We start from the raw sequence: 20,279 nt of genomic DNA, 5'->3' as shown, positions 1-20,279 counted from the left end.
CCTAATAGGGCCTCCCTGTGGGCAAATAAGTAGCTACAACCCCCATATTCTAGCAGAGAAGCATGTAAAACTTTCTGCAAGGACAAAGACTATAAACTAAAAGCACAGAAACATACAAACAGACAGGGACAGTGTTTGAATCTTCTGTGGTAAATGTGAATCCAAAACACAACTACCAGATGACAGAGTGCAGTATTTACAAATCATAAACATACGAAATCAATAACAGGAGAACATCATTCACATCATCATCATCATCATCATCATCATCATCATCATCATCATCATCATCATCATCATCATCATCATCATCATCATATTATAAGAGCTAATTATAAAATACTTGGCTAACGTGGCTAATAGTGATATGGCAACATACAAACGTATCACATCTTGAAAACACAGTGTTGATCTTCAACTGTAATAGTGCAAGCTAGTAGCCATTTCATTTGTGTAAGTGAATTAATGCATACATAAATATATCTGGCTCTCAGACCATGCCTCAAAATACTGCCTTGAGATTTAAATATTATTAAAATGTGACATAAAATACCTGCTAAACACTGGTGCATTTTGTGTACAGCATGTGCATGTTTTGAATCTATTTCACAAACACAACTCACATTAACTCACACAACTTCAACTCACAACAGGAAAACAATTATAATCAGTGGCTCTGGGCAAACACACAAAAAGGCACAGTTGTACTACATATTTCATGTTATACTGTTGCATCTTGTCGTTATTAGCCTCATTGAAGCTAATGTAGACCTACAATTTGGGCCAAAATCTATCCTCCTTTACTGTAATAGTAATTACTATTTAACAGACTATTCCTCTAGTGCTGCCAAGCTTAAACTTTCATAAAATAACAAAAATGCCTCTGGTTCCAATACTGCTTTAATAACAGACATCCAAATAATACGTGGATTACCACAAATACAGACAGTCAGTCTGCTGTTTCTACTGACAGATGGGCCTCCAAGGACATGGATATGGTAACTTGTTTTTACTGACAGACATGCCGACATCAGATTAATCAAGCAACCCGCTCCTGTTACTGGCTTTCTCTGCTGAGAGATCTGATACTCAGGGTAGTCTGCGCCCTCAGTGTGAGTGGAAAAGAGGCGGGGAGATATGAAGTCAGAAGAAAAAGCCCAAACGAAACATGGTCCAAATGAAATGTAATCTGGAAAATGTGACAAACTGTTTTTACCCAGCGGGGTTTGTGAAAAACTAGCCTCTCATCACATGAGAAAATGTAATTTGGTTTTATTTGAGTTTAAGATAGCCTATTACGCTCACGTTAATCTCTTTTCCTTTCTCTCTCTCTCTCTCTTTATCTCTCTCTCTCTCTCTCTCTCTCTCTCTCTCTCTCTCTCTCTCTCTCTCTCTCTCTCTCTCTCTCTCTCTACCTCAACTCTGAGTTGTACCAAAATTGTAAAAAAAAAAAGTCTATGCTAAAAAAATCACACTTGCTGGTGAGCTAATTCTGTAAGTGGTTAAAGAACATTTGTATTTTGTTTTTAGTTTGTTTTGTTGTATGTTTGATCGAAAACCATGTTTTTTGGTATGCATTTTTAAATCAACAACAAAAGTTCGGATTACATTTCTGGGTTTCAACACTTTGCCCAAATGACACATCAATACAATTCCTACTTCTTGCTATGGTGGCTACAACTAACAACTAAGACAGGAGAACATTGTGGAGCTGCCACACTGCGTTGTTGGTGCTAAATTGGACTCTCATGTTGAGTGGGCTGATCAATAATGTCCACATTTACAAATAAAGTATGTTTGCTTTATCACTTTTTTCTGTTGCCTACCCATTTCTCATACCTAAGCATGATGATGAATTGTGCACGCCATATTCCAATAATCCACAGGTGCTGGTGATACACCAAAACACAGCACCAACAAATGCAGGGAAGATGATTGCAGGCTAGTGATCATGGATATAAACAATGCAGATTTCAAAATGTCCAAAAATCCACTATGTAAATTTTTGGACAGAAAATACACACATTTGTTCTTAAATATACACAATTTAAATTGAACTTTTGTTAAGAAAATTCAACAAGGCACAAGTTCTAGTTCTCACAACTTACGCAACTTACAGCTTCCCACATCAAAAATATAATATTGTACATTATGTATTTGCTAATTATTTAAAATGCATGTTAGTCTTTTATTAGTCAGCATGTGGATTTGCCTCATTGCTTGTTTTTTTGTTTTTTTGTTACATGAAATGGACTCAGCCTAAAGCACATGACAACTGCTTTAGATTCTACACAAGAGTGTATTTGGTATTTATTTGTTTTTTAGCAGCTGCAACATTATGTTTCTTAATCAAGAAAAATAGGAAGTACTGGTGATGAACACCACCTTTAGCCACCATGACTGAAGAGACTGAAGAGATTACCACTATCTCATAAAACACACAACATTGTCTCAGTAAAACAAGTGTGAGTAAAGGATGTAGTAGTTTCAGCATATGCCTCAACTTTTTATACTATAAACTATGGTTAAAGCCAACTTACTGTCAGGGTTGGGGGATTTGCGTCCAGCATGGTTGGGCGAGGAGGAGCGGAAGGTGGTGACAATGGTGTTGTGATGAGGGTTTGGGTGGTGTGGGTGGTGTACAGCTGTGTGGTGGCCGTTGTTCTCCGGTGGAGCTCGGGTAATGCTGATATCAGGTTTACGGACATCCCCGGGACTGGGGGGCTCAAACTTGCGAATGTGGTTCTGCTCAGGGGTCCGGCTGGTCCCATTGTTGTTATTGTTGCCTTCATTACGGCGTATCACTGTGGACTCAGTAGGCGTCTTGGCAAAAGTGACCTCCCTCTTGTGGCCCATCTCAGGGGTCTTGGAGTGGCCAAGGACTTCGGGACGTTTCAAGGCGCTGTTGCTTCCGAATCTTGTGGAGGCTGGGCTGGTGATGTTATCCACCTGCTTGTTGGAAGAAGAGGAGATGTCAATGGAAAGTTCAGAGCGGCGTGACACAGGCTCAGGGGTCTTGGGGCCTCCTCCACCCATGATGGAGCGGGGTTGGGTGTAGTTGAGGTTGTTGTTGTTGGTGGCGGGGTTGGCAGTGCCTAGGTCACGGTAGTAAATACTGGTGGGAGACATGGCATTACGGTGAGGGGAGTTGGTCGTCCGACGGGAGCCGGGGGAGGAATGAGATGAAGTGTCGACATCCTCAACCTCAAAGGACCTCTTCAGAGCTGCATGTAAGGTACAAAGACAACATGTTAGTTCTATGGTCCGGTATGATTTGGGAGAATTCAATACATTGAAAGCACATTTGCTCTCAGTTACAATTTTGTAACTGAAACAAGCTCATCTTTCCCTTATAAACCATTTATGGGTCAAGATTGCTGTTTATAGCAAGTAGGAACAATGTCATAAAGTATTCATCAAAAAGGTCATAGCCATTAACTGAGCAGAAAACAAAGTGAATTATTTTTTCTTTAAAAAAATAAAAATAAAAAACCTCACAAAACACTATGAACAGTATCCAAGTAGTAAAGCGCCTGAGGTTTGAGGGTGGGGTATCTGTAGAGGCAATTTTGGTGGCAACACAAAAGAAACAGCATGCACAAACAATTAAGCCATGCCTATCTAATTTCATTACATCCCCCATCACCAGCAGAAGATTTTTCACTACACTGACTATATAACATGCTTTTGTGTTGTTTTGTCATGATGGATGCTACGTGTGTGGTACCATACAATATAAAATTATTGGGTTTTACACACAGCCATTTGAAGCATTTCATGACATGATAAAATGCACACAATCAGCCAAGAATCCTTTACTGCGAAGCATTTAGGCAAAATCCCTAACTATTTATGAGATACATGAGCATATAGAGACAGAGGCACATCCTTCCCCTCGGTTAGTTGTGACGTGAGAAAATAGTTGCACTGTCCAAGATGAGGATACTGAGGGATGGAATCACCCCCTGGGAAGAGTGTGCTCACACTGGCTGAAAATCAACATGAATTTGACTCCCATTATGGAGTTGCTGTGCCAAGCCAGTGGCCAAGAGCTAGTATCATAATGACACACTAGTTAGACCACTCACGCACACCCTTAAGAACATCTCCTGTTTCCTATGATCCAAAACTCAGAGCTGATTATTTGATCTGTTTGTGGCTTGTGGCATGACTATGTGTGTTCATGTGTGTCTTTCTACGTAACTACATGTAATTCTGTTTAAAGTGCTTGTAAAAAAAAAAGTAAGCCTTGTTCTGTGAGTGAGTGTTACGGGAATGTATACATGTTTATTTTTAAGCGACTGAACCCACAGGGAGGGGACTATGCCCCAGCCCCACTGCCCACACACACACACACACACACACACACACACACACACACACACACACACACACACACACACACACACACACACACACACACACACACACACACACACACACACAAGCCAGCACCACTAATCTAATTTACTGCTATAAGCTGCTTCATTCCAACAGGGTGGACATTTGATACAGTTTACCCCAGAACAAAAAATCAGGCCAGATCCAACATCTTTTCTTCTTGTGTTAGTCGGACACACCATGTCTTATTCACCATGTGAATAAACGAATCTGTGCTCACGTCTTGGAGTTTATGGTGATTTGTGTTACAAATCTCCTTAGCCCACCACCACTCCATGTATACCCTTTATCTAGAACTTAAAGCAACGTTTCCTGTAAGGCTAGGTTTAGCCACTCCAAATAGATGTACAGTACGAACATTATGTTTGGAATCCATGAATGTGGATGTCCCTTAATAAGCACGCAAAAAGTCTTGGTGTTAGAAAACACAGCAAACCACTGCTCACGCACACATTTAACAGTCATTTTCTCACACTCCCATCGCTCATTTTTTGTGTGAAGTTCTGATGAGAACAGAGTTCATTATCCAGTGAGGCACCATAAAATCCATCCTATATATAAATATATATATAAAGAAATTATACACAATAATAAACTTGCAATTTATAAGTAGTGTCCATACCCACAATGCCACTGGACTGTGTCCTTCTTACCCCTGCTTTCCTTGAGTTTTATGATTGCTGAGAGGGAGTCCAAGGCTGTGGCTACTTTAAACTCTGGCCAGAGAATTAGATGACCTGCCAAAATTGGTCTGCAGATTTCATAAGGAGCTGAAAGCTTGTGATGGACACTTTAAGACTGTAGATTTAAAACTGTATTGTGTAGCAAGCAGGGCATTCATTTTAACCTCCTCTGAGAGCCCCAACACTTCAGGACACCGTGTATACTCTAATACCTCTTGACACTTGCTACAGACTTTTTGTTTCATTTTGGAAGAGCTGTAAATGTGAGACCTCAAGTTGAACGTGGGAGGGATATCATGATCTTCACTCACTAGTTTTGTCACAGTAATTATTTTCAGTGACCTGTTTAGTGATCCTAGATTAGTATTTCTGTTCTTGGTTGCTTTGTGATTATATATCCTCCGGCACGAGACTGAAGTAGAGGACTTGAGTGCTTTGCTCTCAAGCTGTTTGTTTGTATTTAGAGACTGTGCAGTCAAGTGTGTATGATTTAAGAGCAGAAGTGAATTTGAATTTTGCTGCACTTTAATGTTGTTTGGGAATATAGAGAATGGAAAAAGGCATTCGAGACATCTCTCGCTGAGATGATCAACTCCTACAGTACATTTTCAAGGATCATACTTCTTCCAAAAAGCCTCCTGGGTTTTCCATGTGGTCAGATGTCTCTCTTTATATTTCAACTAAAGCAAAATTGGAAATGTATCTTTTACTTGTTTGCATGAATATCATAAGTATGGGATCATGCGCACAAGTGTGGGACTGAAAGATGGATGAAGGAGTATCTTTCCCAGTGAAACAGCATTCCCAGACTATGAGCTGGAAACGAGAGGTCCAGTCTACCTCAAAGGAACCTCATTAACAGCAGCCAAGAGTCTCGTCTCCACACATCTCTCCACTACCTATCACCGCCCAGTGTCTAGTATCTCACAGCGTCTCATGTGGGAAGATAATGCAGCACAGACAATATAGCTCAGGATTATTGGCGCAACTAAAACAAAGATGGAGGCAGCTGTATCGTTACTTTGCGTTCATGGTCATTTGTCCTAATACAGCCCAGGTGTTAAGATAGGCGGCCTGGTTATCATCAGTGTCATCACTTTCTCTCAAGGACACCCAAACCAACATTCTGTATCATCTCAGCCCAGATGTACTAATAGGAAATAGTCAGGAGTAAGAGGGAGGGAAACAAACAGAGAGGCAGGAGAGGAAAAAGAGACTGTAGATAGAGAGGCAAAGAGGTTTCAGGGTGAGATATGAGGAGGTTAAAACAGGTCAAGACAAAGCTGCCACTCATTGTGTTTTCTATCACTGATATGTGGTTGGGACTGACACTAGTCAACAAGGATGAAGCATGCAAACATCCTATTATATTCTTGTGAGACATGAAGTTATGTGATGCTGTTGCAGTGTCATAATTGACACCCTGCGTACATTCTGTTGCTTTGTATTAGGTTGGATAATATTTTTACCAAATATCACTATATATATCCATATGAAATAGACTATTTATGTGTCTAATATTAAACATGTTGGAGGAAGGGCTGTTCTTTCAGAATATATTAGTTTTTGAGAGGGAAAAGCATTTATAATATGAACCAAACTGACAGACACATTTCTTTTCAATCATCTACAATAGTCAGATAAGCTCAGAAAACAAAAATTTAAACAATACTATGATATTACAATTTTATGAAATTACAACCCCAAATGATTTCTAGAATGAGATCACTGTGGTATCAAACATTAACAATTTCATATAAAGACCATGAAACAATGTAAAGTCAGCACAATCTATATTGTTATATGTATACAATCACTATTTCAACACACTGTAGTCATGTCATACTATCTGCTGTTCTGAGTCACTATAAAAAAGTATAACAGAAACATTGTATATGGATTCTGATAATTGTTATGAAGCTGCTGTTAATTGAATCTCTACACTTCCTACATATGTATCACGATTAATGCCTCCTGAACTGCAAAACAGACTTTTAATGTGAAACAGATGGAAAAAAGGGCTGCATTTGCAAAAACAGCAAACAGCAGCTATGCCAAATTAACACAGCAAACAAGACGTGCAGATCAGAAAACAAGGTTTTTTTTTCACAAGAACATGATAAAACAGGGAGAATTTGAAATAAAAGCTGTTCTTCAGACCATAATTTGTGAATTTGTCCAGCCTACTTTGCATCTGTAAACACTAATAGGGGTCTAACACTGTAATTTAACTGATTATATATCCTCATTAATCTTGTAACTAAAGAATAAAATTGCTTGTAAAAACACTCAACACTATACCAGCAGTTAATTAATAAGGGGTGTATGGTACACAACCTTGAGCTCATAATTGCTCTCGTAATTCTAGCATCAGGCAATAGGTCAAGCGATCAAGACAGTTACTCACTGTCAAACACTGGTTATAGAAAACCATTTTACGCACAGTGAAGTTTATCTGATGTCAGTATCTGCAGAATACAAGTCGATGTGGTCAAACCAGGAAAAACATTACTAAAGTTCCCATTTGACAAGACAAGGCCAAGCAATGAGCGATAGAATTTCACACTATTTTGCTTGGTCAGACAAAACCTTAATGCTACACTGTCAAACACACACTTCCTCCAAGTGCCCACTAATGGTGCTGGGTTTACTAATGCTGACCAGCAGCAGCGCAATTCACTATGTCAGATTTACTGCCCTTTTTGTTCCCTCCTGGTCTGGCTGACACAGTGCGTCCAGCACAATGGAATTCTGGGAGTGTTAGAGATGTTCGGTGAGGAAGACATGATAGAAGAGGTAAGTCAGAATTATCCATTGTTTGTGATAATGTTGAAGTACCAGATGTTTGATGTGAACCCTGCTGAGCACAAATAAGGAGCAATGTCATCCCTGATTGAAGATATTATAATGACAACGCATACACACAGACATTTGAATAGCTATCTGAGGACATTCATTGACATAATGCATAGACCTTAACCCTAGCCTTCATCATCACAACTAAATGCTTAACCCTAACCCTTAACCCCAACCTAAACCCAATTCTAACCTTAAACTTAAAACCAAGTCTGAAGCCTCAAACAGCCCTTTAAAGGTGTGTGAGAAAGTGAGAACTAGCCAACATGTCCTCAATTTCCTAAAATGTCCCAGGTATAAAACTAAAATTGGATCTCATTGTGATAGCCACACACACACACACACACACACACACACACACACACACACACACACACACACACACACACACACACACACACACACACACACACACACACACACACACACACACACACACACACACACACACACACACACACACACACACACAAAGCCATTCAGGCAACTGTTACATAGTTGACCTGGTGTTTGGCTTCAGGCTTCAACCTTTGACAGGTAAAGCCTTGTTCTGTCCCTTTGATCATTCACAGTTTAACTGTCTGCCTCATGAACAGATTGATTTACATCAGTGAACAGAGAAGGTATGAGGAGAAGTGGCTGCATTCCACTTAACACCTGTTAACACACACGTTTTGGAGTTTCAATAAAGTCCTGATTGAAATGGGAGGGTAGAGGAGAGAATGTGGCTGGCAACAAGAACTGATGCATGAAATGTGTGATTAATTGGGACTCACTGACCTCAAAGCAGAAATTAAAATATTCAGACCAAGCACTTTTTAGTATATGAATCAGCCACACTGACAAAATACATCTTTCAGCAAGAAAAAAGTGTGTGTGTGTGTATGTGTGTGTGTGTGTGTGTGTGTGTGTCTGTCTGTCTGTCTGTCTGTGTGTCTGTCTGTCTGTGTGTCTGTCTGTCTGTCTGTGTGTGTGTGTGTGTGTGTGTGTGTGTGTGTGTGTGTGTGTGTGTGTGTGTGTGTGTGTGTGTGTGTGTGTGTGTGTGTGTGTCTATGTGAGCAAAGACAGCAGCTAACAGGAGTCAAATATGGGCTGTACGCATGAACAAATTACAAACAGTACATTTAGACTTTACTGGCCTAATACAGGCCTACTAGCAATGCCAAACATGTATTTTCTGCCACCTGTGGTCCAATATAACTTGCCCCAGAGTAAACAGGACCGCAGAGAACTGTTAAGAAAGTGTTGTATTCAAACACATATTCCAATAGATCCAATGCTGGCCTCTTTGCCAGGTTTAGAAAATGTACCACACACATTCAGTTCCTTCATTTCAATGTTAATTTCCGCTCTTTGTCGACATGCCACACTGCAGCAACACTGGCACCTTTAGGCAGATAATTATTCCAAATAACTTGGACTGTATAAGAAACTCAGTTTAGGTTGGCAAACATAGAGGGAGTCCATGTTTGACTCTGTAAAGCCTCTCTGAATATACAAATATGGGCTTATTCTGGGCTTATTCTCTGGAGACATTGTCTACCTTTAAGACAACCATAATATTATTTCATTGTGTAGTTTCTATCATCCATCTCCTGTAATAGTAACACACACACTATTACATCTTTAATGTGCTCACCAATTAAATTGCCTTTCCCTCTCTGTGCCTATTTCCTCCTCAGTGTGAGATACAGTGCAGTGCAATGTTCTGGAAAACATAATGAAATGGGATAAAATGAGGATTAACTTTCCATTGCACCTTTCTCTACAGCTGTTTCAATTATGGATGGAAACACTGGAATTGTTCACATTGGCCATTATTATACATCAGCCCATGGTACTGCAGTAGTTTGTTCTAAATGTTATCAGAGGCTTTATGTTACATGCTTGAATACAGTGAATAAATATGTATTGGCCTTACTGTAACTTCATTCAGTTCAAGCCTTTTTACATTTACTGCCCATTCTGGACAACTCAAATAAACCAATTAACAGACCCATCCTCTACACATGTAATATCCAACTTCTGAAAGTTGGACACGTATGGGAGTTTTGAAGAATACTAACCTCTTAAACCTGCTCTGACAGACCAATAGAAGAGGCAGTGTTCCATGGTAATAGTAGATTTACTGTCTTCACATTCTCAAATGTAATGTAAATGTAATAGTAAAAATCAGTCAGTCAGGAGTCAGTTAGGCATCTTAATAAGCTCACATAATTCAACTCCATTGATGTAAACTCAGTAAAACCAAATTATCCGAGTAACCAGATAAAAATAGAATGCTCTGGTTTTAAAGTAGTCAACAAATATATTACTAACCATATTACAGCTATTTAACAGCTACTGAATGAATCAATGTATGTTTTAGACGTTGCATCAACTGAATTCTCCAAAAACTCCAATAAGCTAAAATGTTGCCTAAATATTGTTGGGGAAGTGAACTTTTTCTGGCTTCTCCTTTCAGCATCAGTCCATGACATCTGACAGTGAGCAAAGACCAGCTGGTGCGACCGGAGGAGGAACAGGAAAAAGGTAGGGAAGGAAGAAAGGAAGACTGGCAGAGGATGAGGAGGACAAAAGGGAATTAATGCCAGCTCCACACTGGCTTAGCAAACAAAGGAGAGACACAGTTTTGGATATTGTCTGAGGGGGTTAAACAGATGTTAGCTCTTAACGCTGAGGTTTCCACTGTCTCTCTCTTAGTGCTTTAAGCTGAAGGCTTTCCGGTAGTGGGATAGTGTGGTGTCACTGCTGTGTTTGTTTGTTTCTATTATTGACGTAACTTGGGTATAATCAATAACAGACTATAGGATGCAGGGACTTGGCTAGCATATGCCCTCCGCCCTGTTTTTAGCCCACAATAACAAGCATGCACGTGCACACACACACACACACACACACACACACACACACTCATAGAAATACATGTAAGATACTTTCAGACATGCAGACACAGCACATACACACACAATATCAACACTATTCATAAACATCATACTTCTGACAAGATGTTGGCACTTTTATTCTCTTCTGATTATAACCTGTCAGCATGCACATTTAAAGTGAAAGAAAGGCAAAACACTAACCTTCAAAATCTGAAATAATTCCCTCCAAATGAGGATTGACTCCAGAATCAGACATCTTTTCAGTCATGAAATTTCAAAAAACCTCTCTGCCTTTTAGTATTAAAATAGGTCACTGTCGATTCTGAGCAAATTCCCCAAATAGAGTCAATAAGAAACAAGTCTTACAAGCCTATAACTTTCTTATAGGAGCAACGTGTATCCTCTGACTTCCCACTAGGTTCTCTGTAACACTGCATTCAGACTTCAGAGAGAGTGCAAAGGCGAGCCTCCTCCCTTCTCCTCCCCTCTTTTTAGCTTGAACCACACTCCCCCTGCTCCCCTCCATGTCCTGTGAGTGTGTGTGTTTCCCCTGCCCCCCACACACTCCTATATCCACACACAAGCATTCATGCAGACAACAGGCCCTGTCATACCTAGAAACCCTTTTTGATGAAAGTGGCTCTCAGGTCTGATTTCCTGATCGAGCCTTTAAGTGCCTTTGACAGTGAAACTGGACAACATGTCACACAGTACTTTAACAAAGTTAATCTGCAATAAGAAAAAGATCCCCTGTTACAAGTGCAGCTCTTTAAATGGCCTTCAGAGAGGCCACTTTTACTCTGTCACAGCAACAGAGTGACTACAGTTACAGCAAGAGTGATGTCACAACCTCCACAAACTGGCTGGTATGTTATTTAAAGTGCAGTCACTTCTATAGTAGCTGCTCTCTTGTGACAGAAAAACCTGAGCGACTTCCTGGAGAAAGTTGACATTAGGGAAATACAATGGTGCCTCTGGGCATTCAGAGGGAGATTCCTGCACCAACCTGCCCTCTGTGACACCACACTATCAGGAAGGAATTGGGAATTTGAGCTGTGGTGGACACATCTGACCAGGTAATCCAGCACTGCTGCACTTCTTTTGGCAGGGACACTGATGACAAGCCGGTCTTTTGATGTGGTGGGTATGGTTACACTTTTTGTCCTTGAAGCTGCTGTGGCCATTTTAGAGCTTGTTCTTTGGGGCGACAGAGAGACGTTGAAAAGGTGTTGATATAATAACATAAAGACGTTTTATGCACTTTTATGTAGTTTTATCTTTTGCATTTTTGTATTGCATCCAATTTCGTTGTACTTGTGCAATGACAATAAAGATTCTATTCTATTCTATTCTATTCTATTCTATTCTAGAGTGATGAAATATCACAAGTTAGGCCTGCATTTATTTAGCCGCTTCCACTGTTTCCCTGTGGGATGTGCTACAGTATTTCTTATTGTTGAATCGTACACAGAAACAAGTAGTGATTGGTCAAGATTGAACACCTTATCACAGCTTCCTGTTTGGAGCCAGACTAGACTGCATATCAGATTTTTGATAAATTGTCCATGATCCTGGGTCATTTTAAGCATTTCAAAAGTCATAAAAGTGAATGTAGAAGCTGGTCCCCAATCAGCACTCAAAGGAAACCTAAACTTACAGCAAGGACGACAGGAACAAGGACCACTCCCAATTAGCAATGGGACACTGTCACCTATGAGATATCACAAATCACATAAAGTAATTCACCCTTCGCAAAGGCAGAAAGGCACAGCAGCAGTGCCTGCAAGTGCTTTTATAAGCTGCAAATATACTTTGGGAAATCCCATTTGAATGAAAAGCTCCATTCTAAGGGACACTATTTGGATGCTAAGCTCACCCGGTGGCCCCTGACCCTAACACCTGAGAGGTCGATAGCAAAACAGAGTAACACTGTGTTTATGGTGCAGTCTGGTTATTTCATAAAACTGCTGGCAAGGTGTTCCAGGATAAGGAACAGAATATACACATAGTATTCGCATCTACCCAAAATCCACCAACTTTACCGAATAGAATATCTGTCTTAACGCTGACCCAATTTCTGTCATATGTTAAGCCATTAAACTTTGAGTCATTCTTGTAACTATGCACATAATGAGTATCATACACTTTCATAGCTGTGTATGTGCATTAATATTTATTGTGTTTGCATTTTTTAGAGCATAGTGCACCTTGACATCTGTTAGTTACTGTCCTTTCATATATTGTATACATACATGGTAGACCCACATATATATATACACATGCATACATACATACATACATACATACATACATACATACTACATACATACATATATATACATACATATGCACTGTACTTATATGTAACAAAGTGTGTGGCCCCTCAGCACCTATACAGGCTGCACTGTAAACCATATGCCACAAAGCCCTGTAGTACTCAATTAAACCAAAACACACAGTGTGTGAAATACACACCTCCCAAGCCAGAGTGTATTTATCTAAACATGGATACACACTTGGTTGGCTGCGAGGCCGAGCTCAGCGTCAGAATGAAGGAAAGCTCCAAAACAACATCTGGAGCAGTGTGTCTGTCTGTGAATGCTTTTGCACTGCAAGCCATGTTATGTGAATATGTGTCTGTGCATACATGTGCTTGTGTGGTTACTTGACTGCGACTGCAAACGTGTGTGTTTATGTGTGTCTGTGTGTCTTTGTGCCCCTGAAATAGCACTGTAAACACAGAGGTCCAGAGGGATAAATCTTCTTAACCAAACCAGCCTCATATCTCTGCAAAGCTTACACATACCAGAGTTGTGCTTGTATACCTTGTTAATATCAACAATTATAGCTGTGAAAGTGTATAATCTCTTTAGAAATGCATTGTTCTACAAGTAACTGAATAAAGTTTTCATAAGCAAGGTTATCAGACTTCAAGACAAATTCATGTAGGGGAGAACATGGTTGGTTGTCACACGGGTTGGTTGTCACATTCATCAGATCTCAGTCCCTAGATGGCGCTGTTAAAAAGTGTTGGTACTGAAAGTTTCAGAATTTAGGTGAGATGTTACTTCAGTGGTCATTTCTGTAGTAAACCACTTGACATTGAGGTGAGAGGATGTTTTTCATGTGAAAATGTAAATATCCAACTCTTCCGTGTTTCTCTTCTAGGCTTTTACACAATGAGTTTATAATAAAACAATCATTACCATTAAAAAGTATGAAGAGAGATATATAGTTAGGTAGGTTTTTTTCTTAGCTACGCCAAAACATGTGGTTGTTAGCTTTGCTGGTAGCAAAAAATCCCAGTTGGGGATGCATGTCACATTCTCTTCGGGGTTGGTTGTCACATGTTGGTATATGGCGTGATCTATTTCTTTCTTTCTTTTAAGAAAGCAAAATGAGCAGGAACTTTTTCAGGAAGACAAACAAGGGCCAGACTCCACCAGATGTGATGCAGTCATTTTTTGTGTGTATAACTATATATATATGTATATATATAGTTATACAAGGACAAAAAATGCACTTATAGAAATGATTTTTCCTGTTTATGTTCACTTGGGGCAGGAGATGTGTTAGGTTGTTGTATTTCAATGAAACTAAACATTTTAAATGATTTGTTAAGACTGTCGACATTTTTGATTTTCCTCCATTAAAATAACACAGGGACATCCAATCCCATAGTGTGTGACTACCAACCGCACAATCGGGATGGTTGTCACAAGTGCATAAGACATATTTGACGGCCCATATCTTTTGAACAGAATCAGCTGAAGGAGAGTAAGATCACTCTATTCCTACCTGACTCTTTAGGCTTTCATTATGAATTAAAAGGGAATCTATTCACTATATGGTTAATAAGGAATTCAAAGGAAAGTAAAAAGTGTGACTACCAACCACGTTCTCCCCTACACCAATGAGGAAATCCCTTTGTTTTTCCATATAAATATGACGTTTATACAGAAGACATTAAGTACCTTAGATTTTTTCTGAATACAAACAGGAATTCACTGCAGCCACAAACATTTATTGGCAGGAAGCCGCACAAAACCAACCTCTATTCTTCTATTTGCCCATGTAAGCTAATGCGTGTGGTTTCAGCGTTTATCTAAATGACACCTTTTAAAGTTGATCGGTTTGACCTACATGTCCAGGAAGCATGACAAAATTACTGATTGTTAGTGGAATAAACTCTCTTTTTGAAGCAGAGCCTAAATAACATGCTGTCACTGCAGAAATATTGTGCACTTAGACAAGGTTATGAAACTGCTAGAATAAAGGGAATATACAAACAACTGACAGTTTCAAGAAAGAACAGTGAGACTACCATTAAGATTATGATCTACAACCCAGGCTCTTGTCTATTTTATTAAAATGATGACAGCACTTTAGAAGAACAATTATTCTTGTTTTCTTCAATAGCAAGTGTGGACAATTTTATGCTGGCAGCAACTCTGCTGCAGTGATTTTAAGACTTGGATGTTTCTCACTATGCATTGTTCCACTGTGCCCAAATGGCATTTGTAACACATTTGTAACACAGATTGAGTCTGTGTGATCTCTGTCCACCTCTTGAAAGTTAATCTATTAATACATAACAGATGTGGGTGTAACTGTGAAGATAGCTTTCACAGCTTCACATTTCCTATAAGTTCCTGCATGCAATGCAAGAGAAGGTATAGGGTAAAAATGAAGCTCTTCAAATATTTCTCAGTTTACCTGAAAGAATCACATGCTGCAATTTGTGTTCAAAGTTGGTTCATTGATGTGTATGCCTTATGGCACAAAATGCAAATGAAAACAATACATTATTATGCACAAAGCCTTTGCTTGAAACATACAGGGTCAAGTGTATGTCATGTCATGCTAAAGTATTCCTACTGAATTGGCCAACATTTTCTACATAAAAGTTGAGATGAAATGACCCCTTTAACAACAATAATAATAATAACAATAATAATAATAACCCTTTTGGATCACATCTTTGGTCATATTGTGCACCTATTTAATAATATGTGCCATATAAAATAAAATTAAATAACTTTTTTTTTTTAACTAAATTTATTTTATTCTTATATCAAAATCCAATGTTTTCTCCATGTAAAATAAATTTGACACATGCTTATGTAGGCTTGAGCAAACCAGTTTAACCAGTTTAAACCAGTAATATCATAACCATACCCATTTCTCCCAAAGATACTGTTTCACTTGGAAATACATTATGGTATCGATGTTAGATACTCTTAATGCTGCTTTGTTTTGACTTTAAAAGTGTTTTTATTATTATTATTATTTTTTTAAGTGCTTTTTTTGCATGAAATTCTGGTCATTTATTTTTAAAACTGTTTATCAAAGGTACTGTACTATAATCATATTAATTTAGTTCATGTAATGGACTGAAATGTATCAATGACATAAGAAGCAATACTTTGAACCCAAGGTGAACTTTGTTCGCCTGATACATTTCATGCAATGAAACATCACCAGTATGTAATACCTGCTGCTCCACATTTGGCTTGCTTTTCACACCAGTTCATTTTCTCTTTGCACCTTGCTGACCAGAAGCATAGCTACTTTTAAACTTCCACTGAGAAATCCATCTATCTTATATCGTCTGCCTGATTTCCATACTGTTGAACGTCACCTGTCAGAAATCCTCCCTCAGGATGACTGAAGGTGTGGCTTCCCAGTTGGTTTCCTGTACTCCCAATGCTGGTTGTTTTCACGGCTCCCTCACTTATCATTACTAAATAATAATCTGAGAAACAATATGAGGTGAGATACTTGGAGGGCAGTGGAAGGAGAACCGTGGGGCGTTCACTCATAGAGGATATCCTGTACACTTATTTTATGGAACATGGTGAGCTGGGTGATTTCCTTGAGTTCCTTCACTCTGAGTTCATGTGTGTTTGTGGGAGTGGGTGGGGCTGTGTGCACGTGTGTTTTAGGCTGAGGGCATTTAATGCTCTGAGTGGATGCATCAGCACTCCTAAAACTGTAGATTAATGTGCAAAAAGAAAAAATGGAAGATGGAAATTACAGACTGTGACCTCTCAGATAATTTTAGTACCACACTGAACTAAATTATGTGCTGCCCTTTATGAATGAAACTTTTTCCACAATATTATGATCATAATATTAAGTACATCAGAACATAGGTGAAAAAAACCATTATGGATCCTGGCTTTGACCCCTTCATGCTAATACATGCAAATGTAAATTGATTGATTTATTGTATCAACATGGCCTTTTGTCCTTTTTGTAATCTTCTACTTCAATTACTAAATTGCAGCTTTTGTTGTTGTCAGTTTGATGCTAAACAGGCCACACATATGATGCAATTAGTGTCATCTCTACACTCAAGAAACTGATTTTCTTCCCATTTAACTGGCAGAACATAAAGCAGCATTACACAACTTTTTTTCTCATTTCCAGACTGAACCCTTTCTCTTTGTAGTATTCTTATGGCAGTATGTGACCAATTAGCAATTACAACAAGTCAATGTGGTGACCATACGGGCCATCATGACAGATGACATGTCATATTAAACATATTGTATTAATCCTGAACAGACTAGGGAGAGGACAAATGGAACATGGAGGTGTCGCAGATGCAGGCAAAATTAAGCACAATCAACTATATGCTGCACAGCTTCAGCTCCTATCCTTATTAAAACATAGTCTGAAGGGATCAGGGGTGGGTGGGGTAGGGGTGGCAGCTGTAGCCAAGACAACAGGTCCAAATAGAGCCACACAGCACAGGTTGAAAACCAGGAAGTAACTCGGCCCATGCAGGACTTCCTCAATTGAGAGGCATGTGTGAGCAAGTGATGCCTGACAGTAGTGTTTTCATGGTGGAAAGATAATGCTCCGCCAATCACAACTCCTCTTTAATTTCGTCGCCCCCTCACAGTCAGAATTTGCTAAATTCCTCCACCTCCCATTAAAAAAATACATTCTGTCTACAAAATATGAATCATCCACATGGAACATTTCAAAGAACTTAGGGAAATGGTGGCTGAGCTTAAGAGGACAAAATGACACAGCAACACTGCCATCAAGTGGCAATTTATAAAAGGTGTGCATTGTGTCTGTAGGCATCATGTGGCTCAATGAGCTCAGCCACGTTATTAGCAGCTGAATTAAAGGCTCATTTGCAGAGTGCCACGCAGCTTGATGTCCAGTCTTAATCACTGTAAGATGTTAGATTACTCTTATCCTCTCAACGCAGACTGAAAACATATGGACCTGAACATAAGCACTAAATAACACTACACATTAACATGTTTAAAGAATTACAGATGAAAGAAATTAAGGAGGACCAATGATAAGAAAAGACATGCCAGAAGCAGGACAGTATACAGACTCACTGTGACAGAATCTGATACATGCTAACATTCCTCAAAAGAGTCTGCAGTCTTTCTAAAAGCAAATCATATTAGCTGACGTATGAGCTCTGCTCTCGCTTCCCGTACCTTAAAATAAACCATCTGTGTCAGTGAGAATTAATCCAAAGTCCAATCATGTGATGATGGCATAAACATTTAACATTGTCCATCTACTGACGGATTGTAGCTGTGTAAGTGGGTCAGCGGTAAGTCAAGTACCCGACCAAAGGCTGCCAATTACAGTACAGGAGCCACTTTGCACTGGATGATTTCCTCATTCTGGGAAGTCTTCTTTGACAGCACTTCACATGAGGTTTACTCTCTGCTGCTCTGCATATGGTAGCTATTCAGAAATAGTATGTGTACTTCACATGCACAATGAGTTTAGCTGTGGCTGTCCATTCAATTAGACAGAGTAAGAAGAAAAGTTAGGGGTTATTTTGTCACTCAGACAACATAAGCGAGAAACAAATCAGAGACACAAGTTGACACACAGACTGGCAGATCGCAGAGGTCTCTAAGTGGCAGCTCCAACCCCAACTGACCAAGTAAAGCAAACACAACCAGGGTGGCTTCTATATACTGACTGCTGCCACAACTAAGAAGCTGCTTCCTATCAACACTAACAAAGAGAAGAGAAAAGAAACTCCCCTCTGGAGGAAAAATGTCTCAGTGTTAAAGTATCAAATAAGTTAAAAAGAGCCACAACTTACCGGCTATTCTGTCTCGCTCCATAACTAAACAGCTACCTCAAATAGCCACATCAACCTCTCCTTTTTCTCTCCTCTTTTTCCCTCCCTCCCTTTTTCTTCATGAAGACTTCCCCTTTCTCCTGACTTAGTCACCCTGTGCCCCTCTTTCAACCCTCCCTCTCTCCTCCCTCCCTTTCCTCCCTCTGTCTCCCTTGCTCTTACTTCCTCCCAGTTTTAATGTCTTCAGTCTGTCAGTATAACAAGTGAGCAGAGCAGTCGTCCGAAGCCATGTGCTAGTCATATGGAGTCCCTCATTTTGCTTTTTTTTTGTTTTCTCTCATAACTCTTGCTCCTTACAGACCCATAGGATGCAAGCTTTAATCCCAGAGACACACAAAATGACACTTTTTTCATTGCATTTTCTCCATTCTCTTTGTCCAATATTTTCTATTAATCCCTTGATACTGAGGTGGCCTCCCTTTGACCTCTCACTTTTTCACACACACACACACACACACACACACACACACACACACACACACACACACACACACACACACACACACGACACTATATTGTGTCTTTGAAATGGAGCCTCTGCTCATTTGACCAAAGGTCCTCATCTGAAAATAAACTCAGTCCACTTATAAAAGAATAAGAAATAATAAGAATAATAGGAGGATATCTAGAGTATTGTTCATCATGTTGCTCAAACTCTGAATGCATTGTTATTCTGAGAGGATTAATGTCTGTGGCGACCGTTATAGCTGTTACTAAAGCAGCACATGTCATGCTTAGACTCTGTTCTCTGACCCTAAACTTGGAGCTTGTTAAAGGTCAAGGGCCACTTAGTCATCGTGGTGAGAAACTCCCAAAAGAAATACAACATTCACACACTCACATACACACACATCTTTGTTTTTGTGTTCAGGGAGAGAAGAAAGAGACACAGCCCAGCATATGACAGCTAGCTTCCTCTTCCTCTTTCTTACAGGGAACATCCCGCCTCAGCCCATGTCATGGCAACAACACTAAAGTAAGCAAGAATCACGAGTATGACCCACAGAGGATAGAAACACACACACACATAATTTGAGCCAATGGGAACATCTTGGGTGAGGCCAGTGCTAGGATAACCCAGTGATATGACCTGGTGGTGTTTCTCCAGGCATGCAGTGATGACAAGTGCTTTCTCTATCTGGCCTGCACTCCCTGCACTGATACAGGGAGTCTGTACAGTAGATATGAGTTCATGTTTATGCATAATATGGACAAAAATATAATAACAATAATAAACTTTATTATTATTACCTTTACCCTTTTCTTAACAATGTTACAAAGTGCTTTACAGAACAAATAAAACCAAACAAGGCAAAT

General features: G+C 39.5%; 1 protein-coding gene across 2 annotated transcripts in view; it reads right to left on the bottom strand.

Moving 5' to 3' along the window:
• The window catches only part of LOC133989994 (septin-9-like), a 61,007-nt gene extending 41,977 nt beyond the window's left edge, over positions 1-19,030 (bottom strand). For both annotated transcript variants that reach the window (XM_062428186.1, XM_062428187.1), the window contains exons 1-2: positions 18,924-19,030; positions 2,541-3,224 (exon numbers count right to left, since the gene is read on the bottom strand). In XM_062428186.1, the coding sequence (XP_062284170.1) occupies positions 2,541-3,224; positions 18,924-18,945 (706 nt within the window). In that variant the 5' untranslated portion in view covers positions 18,946-19,030. The remainder of the gene's footprint in view (positions 1-2,540; positions 3,225-18,923) is intronic.
• Between the last annotated feature and the right edge of the window lie 1,249 nt (positions 19,031-20,279).

Source organism: Scomber scombrus, chromosome 2 (assembly GCF_963691925.1).
Source record: "Scomber scombrus chromosome 2, fScoSco1.1, whole genome shotgun sequence".
Classification (NCBI taxonomy): Eukaryota; Metazoa; Chordata; class Actinopteri; order Scombriformes; family Scombridae; genus Scomber; species Scomber scombrus.
This window is presented reverse-complemented; position numbering and strand designations above follow the sequence as displayed.